The following is a 17,603-nucleotide window of genomic DNA, read 5'->3' as shown; positions in this document are numbered from 1 at the left end:
AAAATACTTTAATAATATGGAACTTCTGGAAACTTCCTTACAACTTCAGGCCAGATCCTCAGCTGGAATAAACCAGCGTAGTTGCATCCAAGCCAGTGCAGCTAATGCCGACTACAGTGGGTGAAGATCTAGCTCTGCATATCTTAAGTGAGTTCCATATTGTTGCTGTTACTTTTCTGATCCACAGTTCCACACTGCATACTAAGACAACAGGTGGTCAGCACTGCAACAATACCTGGTGCTAGGACGGTAACTTACTATTTATAATAAATAACAGTTGATGCACAAATCATTTTCCACCATATCATTAACAATAATGTGGATTTGCACATGCAGAACCACTTTTGAATAGGACTCTTTTCCTGCTTGCACTGAGGCAGACTAAACTCTGTAACTGTGCTTTAGTTTTAATGAAAACATATTGATGATACAGAATTTAATCAAATGACATGTATATCATAAGAACATAAGAACATAATAAGAACATAAGAAAGGCCGTACCGGGTCAGACCAAAGGACCATCTAGCCCAGTATCTGTCTACCGACAGTGGCCAACACCAGGTGCCCCTGAGGGAGTGAACCTAACAGGCAATGATCAAGTGATCTCTCTCCTGCCATCCATCTCCATCCTCTGACGAACAGAGGCTAGGGACACCATTCTTACCCATCCTGGCTAATAGCCATTTATGGACTTAGCCACCATGAATTTATCCAGTCCCCTTTTAAACATTGTTATAGTCCTAGCCTTCACAACCTCCTCAGGTAAGGAGTTCCACAAGTTGACTGTGCGCTGCGTGAAGAAGAACTTCCTTTTATTTGTTTTAAACCTGCTGCCTATTAATTTCATTTGGTGACCCCTAGTTCTTGTATTATGGGAATAAGTAAATAACTTTTCCTTATCCACTTTCTCAACATCACTCATGATTTTATATACCTCTATCATGTCCCCCCTTAGTCTTCTCTTTTCCAAACTGAAGAGTCCTAGCCTCTTTAATCTTTCCTCATATGAGACCCTCTCTAAACCCCTAATCAATTTAGTTGCTCTTTTCTGAACCTTTTCTAGTGCTAGAATATCTTTTTTGAGGTGAGGAGACCACATCTGTACACAGTATTCAAGATGTGGGTGTACCATGGATTTATATAAGGGCAATAATATATTCTCAGTCTTATTCTCTATCCCCTTTTTAATGATTCCTAACATCCTGTTTGCTTTTTTGACCACCTCTGCACACTGCGTGGACATCTTCAGAGAACTATCCACGATAACTCCAAGATATTTTTCCTGACTCGTTGTAGCTAAATTAGCCCCCATCATGTTGTATGTATAGTTGGGGTTATTTTTTCCAACGTGCATTACTTTACATTTATCCACATTAAATTTCATTTGCCATTTTGTTGCCCAATCACTTAGTTTTGTGAGAATATATATATATATATTATATATCATTTGAATATATGAAAATGTAAATACTTGGTTGTGGTATAGTGTTTGGAATGTGAATTCTTTCTTTGATGAAGTGCAGAATTTTAGCAAAATAACATCAGAACCCTGCTAGCCATGACATTTCTGAGCAGCAGTTGGTATTAATCATTTTTTTCCTAATTTTTTTTTTTTTAGTTTCATCAACTAAGGCCCTAAATTTAAGAAAAAAATAAATGGTTTATGACTCAGACAAGGTCTGAGAATAATTAGGATAAAACAGTAAGGAGATAAGCTTGTTCTGTTGAAATTATCTTCTAATGTCTTCTGACAATTGTAGGATAGGATCTAATAGGTGTTTGCTTTCTGACTGAAGAAAATAACAAAACTTAATAATCATATTTTGTGTGTAAGAAAACCCACTGCTTTTGAATGTCAGGGTATTTATAAATTACCAGTTCAACATACTTTATTTAGAGATCTGGTGCGGGGCACCACGCAGCTCCGTGCAATTATTTCTGAAAGGAGTGATGGTTATTTTGAGTCATTTGCTATATTCAACAGGTTATGGATTGACATTTAAAATGACTTCACTACATGGTATCCTGCACCCCATTACAGAATGCATTTAATCATTTTGGTTAGAGTGCTTTTCATGCTGTGTGAAATCACTCCCTACGAACAGGTTTGCCGTTCATATGTTTGGAAACTGCTACCTTTTTAGTTTTAATGTTTACAGTAACTCATTTTATGGGGGGGGAGGGCAAGAGATCTGCAGCTAGCCAGGTGAGCTACATATTTTAATATTATGTAGTGTAGCTATAAAGTGCAGTTCTGACAACACTGTAGGTAAGAGAGTCCTACAGATCAGACTGAAGGAAAAAGACAGGCCAAGCGGAGAAAAAGTGGTGGTATGTCATAAATGAAGACATGCCAGCATGTGGTGTGATAGAGAACATGGCACTGAACAGAGCATGTTGGAGGAAGAGGATTCATAATGCAGACTTTGTTATGCGATTAATGCAAGGAAGAAGATTGTAGCTATAACCAGCTCAAGGGTGAGAAATATTGTTGAAAGCCAGAATGAAATAGCCATCCTGGCATACCATATACAAATAAATGACAACTGATATTTTGGGTGACATGCATGGTAATTAATAAACTACAGTTTTTACTGAGCTTTACAAGTCATTGAATTTTTCAGTTCTGATTTCTTTTCAGTTGGGTAAACTTAGAATGACTATTTCTTACTGTGCTAATGTGATACCTAGTTTAACACATTATGTTCTATTATACTGCCAGTTAGGGAAAACCTTGATAAAATTTCAATTGAAATACAAATTGCAGAAGAGAAGAACCAGTACCTTGATAAATGACATGTTTGCTTAAATTGGATCACTACCAGGGAACAAATTCATTTCAGAACAGTTCATTTCAGTGGCAATCAGAACAATGCTTTTGGAAGTGGACACAAATTTTTGGGTGCTTCAATTTTTGTACTGAAACTCCTCTGTCCCAACTGAGATATCCTGCACCAGATTTTAGAGATGCTGAGCTCTTGCATCTTCCATTGATTTTAGTGGTGTAGTAGCAATGTAAAAGGCTATAGAGTTGGGACCTGCAGACCCACTGATGGGGGTGGGAAATTCATGTAGCCCCATGATTGGCCCCTCTGAATTCTGCCCTAGTGTTTCTCTCACACTAGCTACACCAGCATTTGGATTGCAGTGACCCCTGCTCAGCAGCATGTGGAAGGGAGAGAGACTATAGGAGAGCTCAGTGTGAGCCCTAACAAAAGGCTATTTTGGGGGGATCTGAGGGTCTTGGGGCTAGTTATGGGGAGATGTTAGCTAGGATGATAGGCTCAGAAGCTCCTCAACCTCTTCAATAACTCCTTGGCTGTCGCTCAGACAAGAAGAGCTCACCCTCCACACCAGGTGCCTCCCATCATGTCACTCCCACTGCCATATAATTGACACTTGCAACCTGGAAATCAGCTCCAGTTTTGCCATTGATTTCAATAGGATCAGGATTTCACCCTTGGAGTCTAACTCAAGGAGAAGGTGTGGGTCTGGGTGGCTCTCTGCAGTAGCTGATAAGTGACTGTTTCTACTTCAACACTCAATTAGTGGTCTGCGGGTTCAGTCACATCCCTAGCCACACCATTCAGATGCCCAATACGAGGCAGATTGCAGTTTATTTAACAATCCAAAATGGTGCTGCATAAACATAACTGCCATACTGAAGTAAGACCAGTGGTCCACCTAACCCAGTATCTTATCTTCAACAGTGGCCAGTAACAGAGCTTCAGGAGGAATGTACAGAATGGAGTAGTTGGAGTGATCCACCCATCTTCCCCTCCCAGCTTCTTGGATCTTGGCTAATAGCCATTGATGGACATGAATAAAGGCAGATTACATGGATCAGGCTTGGGGAAGGGAAGATAGTATGAGTTGGAACAAATAATGTGTTACACAAGGGCTAATTGTTGCCCTCACATATGTACATGCCAAAGTTAATGAGATTTAGGCATATGTATCTGAAGGTAGAACTAGGCCTAATAAAAATATTTTTTTATTAATTATCACAACATTTGAAATGTCGGTTAGTGTCTTTGGAAGCTTGAAAATATTTATAAAGTGGGGAAGGGAACCCTACCCTTTAAGGGAGGAAAATACTTTTGAAACAGCAAATTACCGTTTCTAATTTAAGAGGATGTTCACACTGTTTTAAAGGAAGGGATTGACACTCTCTACAACTCAATGCCATTCTGTGCAAATATTAAAATTAAACTCTAAGACGTAAAGATTGAAAATGAGCTCAAGTACCAAATCATGTTGGGAGAGAATGATCTTAAACCAAACAGGCCATGCAAGTTTGGCCTGTCAAGTCTAGCGTCCTTCCTCAGTCAGTAAGCTATGCCTCGGAGGAAGGTGGGAGAGAAAGGAAACCGAGATAATGTGCCCTGGTCAATTCTGCAGTACCGTCCAGCAGCCAGCTACATACTTTGTGAAGTATTTCTTTTTATTTGCCTTAAGTTTGTCACTATTGACAAATGAGTGAATTTATTGACTCATTCCATTTTCTGGGGAGGGTAAAAATGGGGCCTAACAGGTCTGCATCCATACATATGTGGCCTTGCTCTTAATGTACTTGAATGTTTTGTGTACTTTCATATCAGTAGATGTCTGTTCTTCATGTTACCTCTTTGCCTTTTTTATTTCTAATTGCATGGCATTCTTCTGTGCTATTTGGGTAGGATTACCACTTTTTAAAAAGAGATTTTAACTGTCTTGATACACTAATTTACTTATTCAAATAACCATGGAGGGTTTACCTTGCCCTTTTTTAATCTTTAAATATTTTATAGACCTACAAGTCAAATTTACTGTTCTAGTGGTGTTTGATTTTTTTCAGGGTCCAATTTGCCCACTTAGTATGGTACTATTCAATATATGTGAGTGGTCCCATTGGTTTCAGTGGAATTACTTGCATAGTAAAGTATTATTCAGTGTAAAGCTTTCAGAATTGGATCTTGATGGATTAGTTGCAGTTTTTGTCTTCAGGGATATGTCTGTATACTTCTTTATCAGTGAAACAGCTCAGTTGCTAACCTACTTACTGAGGGGAAGTCAAAGGAAACCGTAATAATGAAAACTTTGTATAGATCTTATCAGTGCTTAATTTATGCTAGGCCTGAGCCCTGGCACCTCTAGGCTTGGCACTTCATAGCTCTGGCACATCTGGGCTTGCTGCATCAGTTATAAATGTAAAAAAATTGCTTGAGCCCTGGCATCTCAATAGTAGTCATGGTGCTATGGAGGTGTTTTACCTGGAGAATAGCAAGGGATGGTTAGGTAGCTAAAATCAACAGTGTTCATCTGAAACTTCTCATGTTTCTCCCTCAATCTCATTTTTAATGTCTGCAAATGTTTCTTTTCTCTTCTTAGGCAATGTTCAGTCTCTGTATGGTTGAAAGTGGAGCTGATGAGGTGAATTTGCATGGTGTCACAAGCCTAGGTTTAAAGCAGGCCCTGGACTTTGCATACACTGGACAGGTATTGTACAATTCTTCAAATTCAAACACCTAAATAAAAAAATAAAATCATTCTTGCTACTATAGAAACTAATGCTAAGTGTCAGCTATACACGTTTAAATTTTATATTATTAATCTTCTACACTTGCAAAGTATGAAGTGTTTGGGCCTGTCAATACAAAAATTAATGGACTTTACTTTGGAGTGGATATTATTATTTTCTGGATAAGATCCATATAAAAAAGAAAAATCTCTTTATCCTAGTAGTTCTGAAATCATAGAATCACAAAAATGTAGGGCTAGAAGGGATTTCAAGAGGTCATCTAGTCTAGCCCCCTGCACTGAGGCAGGACCAACTATTTCCTAGACCATTCTGACAGGTTTTTGTCCAGCGGTTCTCAAATTGTGGGTTGGGACTTCAAAGTGGGCTGGCTTAGACTTGCAGGGGCTCAGGGCCGAAGCCAAAGCCCGAGGGCTTCGGCTTTGGCCCCCCTGCCCAGAGTGGTGTAGCTCTGGATTTGGTCCCCCCACCCAGGGCAGTGGGGCTTGGGTGGGCTCAGGCTTCGGTCTCCCTTCCTGGGGTCATTAAGTATTTTTTGTTGTTGGAAGGGGGTCACGGTGCAGTGAAGTTTGAGAACCCCTGAACTAACCTCTTCTTAAAAACCTCCAGTGATGGGGATTCCACAACCTCCCTTAGAAGCCTATTCCAGAATTTATCTACCCTTATCCTCAGAAAGTATTTCCTTATATCTAACCTAAATCTCCCTCATTGCAGATTAGGCCTATTACTTTTTGTCCCATCTTCAGTGGACATGTAGAATAATTGATCACCATCCTCTTTATAACAGCCCTTAACATATATGAAGACAATTATCTGAAGACTATCACTCTTCTTTTCTTAAGACTAAACATGCCCAGATTTTTTTAACCTTTCCTCATAGGTCAGGTTTTCTAAACCTTTTATCATATTTGTTGTTCTCTGGACTCTCTCAAGTTTATTCAGCTGTTTCTTAAAGTGTTGTACCTAGGACTGGACATGGTACTCCACCTGAGGCCTCAACAGTGCCAAGTAGAGTGGGATAATTATGACACTCCTGTGAGTACACCCCAGAATATTAGTCTTTTTCACTGCCAAAGCACATTGCTGGCTCATACTTAATTTGTGATCCACTACAACTGCCAGATCTTTTTTCAGCAATATTACTGCCTAGCCAGTTATTCCCCATTTTTGTATTTGTGTGCCCTAAGTATTTGTCTACTCTAAGTGTACACTTGTCTTGATTGAATTTCATCTTGTTGATTTCACACCAGTGCTCCAATTTGTCAGGGTCATTTTGAATTCTAATTCTGCCCTCCAAAGTGCTTGCAGCCCCTCCTAGTTTAATGTCCTCTACAAATTTCATAAGCATCCTCTCTGCTCCATTGTCCAAATCATTAATGAAAAAGTAGAAAAATACTGGACCCCGGACTGATTAGATACGTCGCCTCACTACATACCTCCTCTGGTTTACTGCAAACCATTAATAACGACTCTGTCAACCAGTATTCAAGGGACGATTGTGATCATCTAGCATGACCCACTGTATAACAGGCCATAGAACTTCCCCAAAATAATTCCTAGAGCATATCTTTTAGAAAAGCTTCCAATGTTTATTTAAAAATTGACAGTGATGGAGAATCCACTACGTCTTTTGGTAAATTGTTCCAATGATTGATTACTCTCACCATTAAAAAATTGCGACTGTATTTCCAGTCTGAATTTCAACTTCCAGACATTGGATCATGTTTTAAGTTTCTCCGCTAGATTGCAACAGCAGGTCACCCCTTAACCTACTTGGTGTTAAGCTAAATAGATTTGAACTCACTGATTCCATCACTAGAGGGCATATTTTTCAAATCCTTTCCAATGTGAAGTCATTCTCATGGCTTTTCTCTAAATCCTCTCCAATGTATCAACATCCTTCCTGAATTGTGAATATCAGAACTGGTCACAGAGTTCCAGCAGCAGTTGCACCAGTGCCAAATATAGAGGTTAAAAAAAACCTGTCTCTTCACACTTGAGATTCCCTTGTTTATACATCCCAGCATTGCATTAGCTCTTTTGGCCACAGCATCACATTGGGAGCTCCTGTTTAGATGACTGCAACCTCCAAATCATTTTCAGAGTCAGTGCTTCCCAGGATAGAGTCCCCCATCCTGTAACTATGGCCTAGATTCTTTGTTCCTAGATGAATACATATACATTTAGCGGCATATATTTGTTTGTGTCCAGTGTACCAACAATCTAAGATTGCTCTGTATTAGTCACCTGTCCTCTTCATTATTTGTGTCCATCTGCAAACTTTATCAGATTGTCGATAAAAATGTTAAATAGCATAAGGCCAAGAACAGATCCCTTTGGGACTCCAATAGAAACACACCTGGTTGATGATGATTTCCCCATTTACTACTACATTTTGAGACCTATCAGTTAGCCAGCTTTTAACCCAATTAATGTGTGCTGTGTTAATTTTATAGTGTTCTAGGTTTTTTTGACCAAAATGTCAGGCAGCACCAAGTGAAATGTCTTAGACATCTAAGTGTATTACATCAACACAGTTACCTGTTATGAACCAAACAGATATCAAGTTAGTTTGACAGGGTCTGTTTTTCTTAAGCCCATGTTGATTGACATTAATTACCCATCTTTTATTCTATATTAATCACTCACTCCATTATCTTGTCCAGGATCAATGTCAGACTGACAGGCCTATAATTACCCAGGTCATCTCATTTACCCTTTTTAAAATTTTTGTTCCTAATGTACTTTAAAAACTTCTTGTTGTCCTTAACTCCGCTGGGCATAGATTTCTCTTTGTGTCCCTTTGCTGAGCATAGATTTCTGCTTGTCCCTTTGCTTCCTTTATCAATTTTCTAGAATTCCTAAATTCTGATTTACATTCATTATCAATTTTCACTTCCATTTGTTTTGTGTGGTTTTTTTATAGCTGCCTTCAGTTCCCCTAGAAATCAGGTTGTTTTTTTAAACAACATGGCGTTCCTCAATTTTGGCTTTTTTGGGGGGTATCTATAAAAGTGCTCTTAAACAATTCCCAGTTGTTCACATTTTTCTGATTAAATTCTTCCTCACAACTGATTTGGCCAATAATTATTTTCAGCTTTATGAAATTGGCCCTTTCAAAGCGCTAGCTGTGAGTGCCTGTTTCTGTCTATATTTATCTATTACTGCTCTGGTTTTTATTCTACTTGCAAATTATAAATGTAGCAAAGTCAAGATCACAGGTACATAAGCTACGATTAATTTTAAGTTCGGTGATGAATTTCTCTTTTCTGTCAGACCAGGTCTAATGTAGAATTTCCCTGTGTTGATTGCAACTCTTGAATTAGGAAATTGTCATGTCATGTAAAGTGTGAAACCACAGTGCTTATGAGGTGACTCAAATTGTTGGGAGTCTTGATGCTAAGTTGATGGTAAGGATTGGGGAAATTTTGAGTATTTTTTGTAATGGAAAATATTACTGTGCATACCAACCCCCCAGTAACTTCTCATTACAATCATTGGGATGGTCAAGTGGATAATCTTTCACAAAAAAAAGAGTTCAAGGATTGTATGCCAATAAAAACAGAAACTAATATAGAAAGAACAATGTGACATTTTTTGGGATCTCCTAGACCAGTAAGGGGTGCCATCAGCATCTACCCTATAACCTTGGATGCCTTTATGCTTTATGTCTTTGGTACAGAGCCCTGACACCAGTTACCTACACACAAGCACAAGGACTCACCCTGGCTTCCACCAGCCTCGTTACTCATTGCAGGGTGACACCAACAGCCCTTCTAGTCCCAAGTCTCCCCAAATCTATTCACCCTGAGTTCTTAACTACCAGACACTGACTTCCCTGAATTCCCTCTGGTTCATCATCACCAAAGGCATGAAACCAGACCCCCCAGATACCAGCTTACTTTGATACACACACTCCGCAGAATTTGCACACCAGAGACCGGCTCTGGGTAAAAATAAACAAAAGGTTTACTTAGTAGAAAAACCACAGATTCAAAGATAAAATAGTATGGGAAAAGCAAATATTTTCTGTATAACTTGTATATGAACATAAAAATGCAACCTCATACAGTCATCATCTTTACAGAGTTTGTCAATTTGATAGACTCTTCTAGTACATGCATAGTGCTATGCACACAGTGCAACATAGGCGTTGCTATAAAAGATCCTCAGGCCACACTCTTCCCATGGATTCTTTCAATATGAAATCTCCCTTTGAAAATCATCAGAGGGAAATCAAGGGGTCTTGTCAATAAAGAAGAGTATGTAGACTGAAAGAAACTCAGCATTCCTGTAAATAATTTTGGCTCTTATGCAGCAAAGCCCACAACCAGGGGCTTGAGTCCCACTGATTCAAACAAAAGCTCAAGTGCTTTGCTGAATTGGGGTTTTTATCCCCACAGAGTACATTATCTCACACATTTTTAATATATGATAATCAATAATAATACTTTGCACTGAAATAGCCCCTTACATCTGAGGAACTTAAAGCATATTATAAAAGTGGTTAACCATTATTCTTATTTTTCTGCAGCAATGGTGCAGAAACGGAAACACAGGTCACACAACAAGTCAGTGGCAAGGATTAGTACCAAGCTCTTCCGACTAAGTTCTGTGTTCTAATGCTTAGGCTACGTCTAAGGGATGTGATTCTTAGCTCTTGTAGACATACTCATGCTAGCTCTCATCTGAGCCGGCATGCTTAGTAGTGCAGCATGGGCAGCGGCAGTGACAGCGTGGGCTAGTCGCCCTGAATACAAACGCACCTGAATCTCATGGTACAGTACTCACGGTGACTAGCTTGTGCTTCCTCTGCTGCTGCTCGTGCTACACTACTATTTTTAGCATGCTAGCTCAGATGAGAACTAGCCGGTATGTTTAAGCAAGCTGGGAATCCCTAGCTCAGAGTGTAGATATAGCTGATAGGTAAAGCTTAACAGATTGTTCTGGACTTTTACAACCAGTGTGGGTTTTTTCTCTTTCCCAATGTTGTAAGGATGCTGCTACATTACCAAAAAATTCAGCAGTCTCCTTAGGTTTTAAAACTTATTCTAAACCAACAAAGCATTTGACATTGAGAAGAATGAGTGAGATCATGCTAATCACAGGGATCTCCTATACCATTTTGTATCTGTATCTTTCTCAGTTGTTGAGTTTGATTCATGGGTCAAGACAGTCTTTTGGCTTGACTCTAGCTGGGACTTGCTTTCCAGCCTGCCTAGGATTAGAACAACCTTACAATATGTGTGTATAAAGGATGTTTTAGAAAATAATGGGCTGGACTTTTCAGAAGTTCTAGGTATCTGAAGTCCCTATTACCTTCAACTGGAGTTGTGAGTGTTCAGAACTTCTGAAATTCAGGCCCAATATGTACATTTTTTTTTAAAAATCAGCAGTTATATTAGAACTCTTTTTTTCCATTTCTGAAAGCCAAATGGGAACCTGTATCTACTTTATAAATAAAGGAAAAAATCATTTTAAAATTATTTTTGGTTAGCGTATTTTTTGCCACAAAAAACTATTTGTCTTCGAAACACTCACCTGAATGAATAAGATAAAAACTTACAGAGACAGCTAACCTAATATATTCAATCAATATTGCAATAAGAGAAATTCAAAGTTCTTTTTAACCATTAAGTAGGAAAACAGACGGAATCCTACCATTTGAAAATTAAGATTAAAATCAGTCTTTCTTATTAGGTGTGCTGTTTACAGCTTTATTGTACTTCCTGACAAATTCTATTTCTGAAATGAGCTCTTGTAAAATGAATTGTCAGTTTCTTTCACGTTTGGTTTGCAGTCAGTGTTCTCTTAAAACTCTACTAAAAGTAAGGGCATTCACCCATGATGTGGCTTTATGCTTTTTCAGTTACACAAGTTGTGTATGTGGCTCTGTGACCGGTCTCTGACAGCACTTCAGCAAACCAGGAAAACAGATTTCATATTTCAGTGGGAGTGCCATCTTGTGGTTGGAAAATCCTTTCATTACTGAAATATCACACATAAAACAACTGTTTGATAAAATGTTATCCTGAAGCTCAGTTTTCAACTTGCTCCCTTGTAGTTAGGTGCTCCAGTTAAATTTATTCTAGCAGAGTCTGCAGAGTAGTGGGAATCCTACCAAATAACAAACAAGTGGCACTCAGTGCAACTAGTACCATTAATGATTGCAATTACAGCAGCATGTGTTTGACCTCTGCCCAAGGGCGGCTCTAGACATTTTGTCGCCCCAAGCACGGAGGGTCCGCTGGTCCCGCGGGAGGTCCACTGAAGCCGCAGGACCAGTGGACCCTCCACAGGCAAGCCGCCGAAGGCACCCTGCCTGCCACCCTAGCGGTGACCGGCAGAGCGCCCCCCGCGGCTTGCTGCCCTAGGCACGCGCTTGGAGCGCTGGTGCCTGGAGCCGCCCCTACCTCTGCCCCAAAAGCCACCCCTTGATGTTGACAATCTAACCACCTATCAACCAGTATTTAATCATTGATTTTCAGTTAAAATTATTGAAAATGTCATGGAAGTGACAACTCTGAGAGTATCTTGATACCTCTGACTTTCCTGATCTTTGTCAGTTTGGGTCTTGACCTGGGCACATCGCTGAAAAAGAACTAGTTGATGATCTTTTCTTGGCAAGATCCATGTAGCTATTAACTAGTTCTATCAGCTGCCTTTGATGCCAGGAATCATGAGGTGTTTATTAAATTGCTTTTAGTCCCTGGCAGGAGTAGATGGAAGAGTTGTCAGATGTCTTTGTTCCTTTTTTTCAGGGAGATCCCAGAGAGTAACTCCTACAGAGTTCTGTGCTATCACCCCTGTTACTCATTGTGTATGAGAGGCCATTGGGAGAGTGAGTAAGGAAACAGAGCTCAAGTGCTTTCAATATTTAGTTTCACTCAGCTTTGTGTATCATTCTTGCACTTCCCAGGCTGGACAATCTATTTTAGTGTTTCCATGATCTTGGAGCATGGATGGGAGTGTATTGGCTGACACTCAATCCAGAGAAGACTGAGGTGACTATAATGGGTAGAGGAAAAAGCCACTGAAACATTTGGCTGAGGTTATATCAGACTCCCTTCCCAAAACTGAGGATCTGTGTCTACCACTTGTTACCAAAGCTTGTAAATTGGGAGTCTGGAGTCCTAGCTTCTTTTTGACTATCAGTGTTGAGTGGCATGGCTTTTTTCCCATCTGTGTCTGGTCAGGAGATTGCATCCTCTTCTCTCATTATTATTTTATTATTTGTATTACGGTAGCACCAAAGAGCCCCAGTCATGGACCAGGGCCCCATTGTGGTAGGTGCCGTACAAACACAGAACAAAAAGATGATTCCTGCTCCAAAGAACTTTCACTCTACATAAACATTCTCTGATGTGGACTTGGTACCATGATTCATGTCTGTCAGCTCTATATTAGACATGTGCAAGACATAACAGCCTGGGTAGTGTTCCATGGCCAGAAAATGTATAAAGCTTGGGGTAAACCAGTCCAGTCCAAATCTGTTGGCTTGGTTTGCTTTTTCTGTCCTTTGCTGTTCTTTATTTCTAATCAAATCTGAGGCTGGGGTGTTCTGGGGGGGTTAAAAAAGTATCACGGATGGCCCTATCTTTGGTCGTCCATCTCTGTTCGCTTATGACAATAGGAGAGAAGATGAAGTTGGAACTCACCTTTATCTCACCAGCCCTCTAACCTGACAAATGAACTGTGGATTCTGCCTGCCTAAGGCAGGAGCCGCCACTTTAGCTTGAGGTTAACAGTCATTGCCTGCCTAGCACCTCACTGCAAAAGAAGCACCTGTTTTATTTCTCTTGTCTCCTCTCTTATCTGTTTGATTGTGTTCAGCTGGGGATATGAAGAACTGTGTAAGCAAACTTAAACTACCTTGGTTGAACCCCAGTTATTATTTTCACCACTTACTAAAGGAAAACTAGGTTTTCAAGCTTGTTGGGACAGGGACTATCTTTTAATTTGTTTGCATAGTGCCCAGCGCTATGGGGCTCTGATTCTTCATGGTGCCTCTGGGTACTACTTTAATACAAACAATGATTATCAGAGTCCCATGTATCCGTGGTTATGGAATTTGTCATAGAATTCAGCCCCTGGTGGCTGAACTGTGCTCCAGAAACTCGTTTAAACTTTTGTTTAAAATAAAATGTTTCTAGCCCACATAGTTGCAGAGTAAACCTCAAAACCAAGAACTGACTGTAAACCAATGCAGTGTCATCTTCCCACATCTACTGACAGCCCAAAACAATAGCTCTGAGAGGTGTGACTGCCCTGCTCACTTTAACCAGGGCCTTGTGAACGCCCCAATTCTGTGACTGTGTAATTTAGAATTTTCCCAAGATTCTACAGGATTCAGCATTCTGCTGCAGACAAGTGTCCAACATTTTGTTTTCTGTCTCCCTACCATGCCTGGGCCACCCCACTGCTGTTCCTTACTCTACAGATTTCCCAACAAAGCAAAGTTAATTGGATTATACCACATATAATCCAATTAACTTTGCTGTGCCCCAGGGAGCTAGGCAGTGGTGGAGGCTGTTGGGGAGTGAGGGCTGGAGGCCAGCTTGTAACTGAGGAGCAAGGGGATCTGGAGCCATAACCTGGCAAATTTAGCTGTCTGGAGAACAATGAAGCACTTGAGGCCTGGGAGCTGGGAAGATAAGCTGCTGAAACTGGCTACAAGCTCTCCCCTTCCATAAGACGTAAGGGAGAAGGAGATTGAGATTGGTTGCTTGGACCGCATCCAGGAGACTAAGCCTGGAGAACATAATGACAAAATCCATTCTCAAAAATAATCATGGTAAAAAATAATCAACAAATATTCTGTCAGTGAGTTTTTTCAACTATGAGACACAGCTCTGTGGGTGGAGGGATGGGGGGAAAAAAGGTGTTGCTTGCTGATAGAATAAAATGTCTCAGAATTTGGTCCCAATGTACAACTGAGTGGCACAATTCCCAACTTAACTCCCGCTGTTCGTTCCACCTGGCTAGGCCACTGCTCTGATCTCCAGGGTCCCCTGGTGGCCTCCACAAGGGCACCCCGCTTGATCTCAGACCTTTGGCCATGATCTCTTTGAGGGCAGGATCCACAGATCCTCTCCATCCAGAGCAGGGACTAGGTTTCAGATTCCTGCAATTCACTGTGATCACATCAGAAAATATGACTTTAGTCAACACCCACAGTTCTGTTCTCTCAGGGACAATGACAAGGTAAATCAGCAACCAGCAAGCACTCATAAAGCAGAGTACTATTTATTCAGAACACAAGCATTTCAAAGAAACCATATCTTAAAAACAATAAACAGCTTACATTAATGCCTAGCTTACTAATGGTCACCCATCTTCCATATGTAGACTCTGGTTTAAAGGGTTTTTTTGTTCCTTTTCGGTCTCTGGTCAGACTCCTGTGAGTTCTTGGATCAAGTGCAAGTGACCATCTCCCAAATCTGGTCTGTCACTTTATACAGTTTCAAGTCCTTTATTCATTATTTGAATCAGGTCGAACCAGTTTGGATGCTGTTTTCCCAGGGGAATGAAGCTTCAAAACATTTGTTACCTGCATTGTTTCAGTATTGCATGAATTTGCATTAATTACTCCCATTGACTTTAATTCCTGCAGGAAACATTCTGTCTCAGACCCATTTAGCCAGGAATAGCTGGCCGGCCCTTAAAGATACATGTAACCTATATAAAATCAACACAAAAGTCTTTGACTATTCCAGGATTCCATAGTATTGGACCTTTCATATAGAGTACCTGGGACTCTCATAATAATTTGTAACTCACCATTTTCCCTACATGCTTAAGTTAATAAAATAACTCAATCATCACACTTGTGGTATTAAGTCTTAGACCTTAAAAAAGAACCCTGAGTTTAGGGCTAGCTGTAGAAGTGACACGTAAGAAACAGAAGGTGGGCAAGATAATTCGTTTATTGGCCAACTTCTGTTGGTAAAAGAGACAAGCTTTCGAGTTCTGGGCCTGAAGAAGAGCTCTGTGTTGCTCTAAACTTTTGTCCTTTTTACCAAGAGAAGTTGGTCTAATAAAAAGATATTACTTCACCCACCTTATCTCTCTACTATCCTGTGATCAACACGGCTACAATAACACTGCAAACAAAGGTACACAAATACCTTCTTCTGGTGATGCACATAAGGCCAGATCCTCAACTGGTGTAAATTAGTCAATGGAAATTCTGCAAATTTACATCAGCTGAGGTTCTGCCCTGCTATGTTTAATTATGCCTCATAATTCTGGATTTTCTTTAATAGTTCACTTTTTAGTTTTCAGCCCAATATTTTAATTAGTTTTGTGGGTGTGAATTCAATCAAAGATTACTGGTTTTGCACTAGTGTAACTCCATTGACTTCAGTAGAACTATTTGTGGTTTACAGCAATGTGAGAGGAGAATTAGACCCACTGCACACACGTGTATGTGTAATGTGGTGGGTGTACTATATGCATTTACTGCCAAAGAGTCAGCTGGACATAAACTGCTAATGTTATTTCAGGTTTAATAGCACCTCAGGGAGCCAGGAAAACAGTCTCCAGAAGACCCTTAAAAATGATCTATTAACTTTTTTTAATAGGTCTGAAACTTTGGCATGAGGTGCTGCCTGTCCCAAGTGAAAAGGGTAAGGAGGGCTTTCCAGCACATTCTTTAAATTTATCTTAAGGCATTTTTCCTCTTCTGTGACAGTGCTGCCCGTGGGAGCTAGCTGAGGTCACTCAATTAAAGTGAACTGCAAACAAAATGGGGCAGACAAACCCCAAAAGCTGGTGGATATTCCAATACTTAGATTTACCAAGCCAGCACAAAATACATGCATATAGTCAATTCTTATTAACTAAAGTAAAATTTATTAAAAAAGAAAAAAGTGTGTTCGTTAAAAGATCAATATACATACAGACTTGAATTCAATTCTTGAGGTTCAGATACATAGCAGAGATGAGTTTATAGTTGCCAAAAGTCCTTTTAGATATAGTCCATGGGTTATAGTCCAATGTCCATATTCAGGGTGACTCCACTCAGTGACTGGGGATCTCAATCCTTATGGCTTAAGGTTTCCCCCTCTTGAAACCCAAAGCAGATCTGAGAAGAAGGATCTGTCCCAGGGTTCTTATACATTTCCAGCAGTTTTTTGGCCTGAGAAAACAGTAGGCTTAACTCTCCTTCTCCCAAACATCCTGGCAATTAGCACAAGGTAATTTATCAATTAAACAGTTTAGATACAGGTTACCACAACCTTCAAAGAGACATATAGACAATAATACTATTTCCCTCAAGTGTCTTCCTAAATATTAATACTACTTTTTTGATCGTTGAATTAAAGCTATAGCAATAGACAAGACTTGTTTGCTTATATCACAAGACCTGAGCAAACATCTACCCTTCTATCTCTAACAATGCAGACTTGCATTTCAAAGCTCTGTTCATTTACATATCTTCCTAACCAGTCTTTGAAGTTTGGCCATGGGTCAGGTCAGTCTGTGAGTTAATTAACTCTTTCTGGCCCTGTCATCTTTCAATGAGATATTATATCACACTCATAATGTCACATCTTCTTTATAGATTGTCCTCCTTTCTGTTGTGAGATACCCCAGCATCCAGTCTGCTGGTGATGTCACATCCAGCATAGGTCATTTAATATTTTATCATATATCTAAATGAGTATAAAATAAGAATCCAGAACAATTTGTTTAGGGTGCAGTAATGGAATAAACCAGACTTCTCTTAGCTCTGTTGGCAGCCTCTGGTCTTTAATAGTGGATCTGTTATCTTAGACTGCATGTTGAATTATTACATGGTGTGGGAAGCTTGTAAGCACTGAGAAATTTGTATGCTAAAACCTGGCAAAAATAGTTATGCTAATCAGGATATTTTAAAAACCTTTATGTTGTTTTGGAGAGTATCAGTCACCTAATTATAAAATTATGTCACTGGCTTTTTGCAGATCATCTTTAAATTTTAATTCATTTAACCCTCTCTTACCACATCTACAAATGCTACCCACATGATGCTATAAAATGGATTGATACAGTTTTACAATATATTCATGCATCAGAGGAACCACAAGTACAAATGTATCTT

The 17,603-nt window shown here is 39.8% G+C and overlaps 1 protein-coding gene across 9 annotated transcripts in view; it reads left to right on the top strand.

The window, feature by feature from the left end:
- Positions 1-17,603, top strand: part of KLHL32 (kelch like family member 32) — a 200,927-nt gene that overhangs the window by 69,489 nt on the left and 113,835 nt on the right. For all 9 annotated transcript variants that reach the window (XR_005596142.1, XR_005596144.1, XR_005596143.1 and 6 more), the window contains one exon: positions 5,371-5,478. Coding sequence is in view for 6 of the 9 variants with exons in the window: in XM_039530196.1 (XP_039386130.1) it covers positions 5,371-5,478 (108 nt within the window). In the remaining 3 variants the exon portion in view is untranslated. The remainder of the gene's footprint in view (positions 1-5,370; positions 5,479-17,603) is intronic.

This window comes from Mauremys reevesii, linkage group 3, assembly GCF_016161935.1.
Source record: "Mauremys reevesii isolate NIE-2019 linkage group 3, ASM1616193v1, whole genome shotgun sequence".
NCBI classification, from domain to species: domain Eukaryota; kingdom Metazoa; phylum Chordata; order Testudines; family Geoemydidae; genus Mauremys; species Mauremys reevesii.
This window is presented reverse-complemented; position numbering and strand designations above follow the sequence as displayed.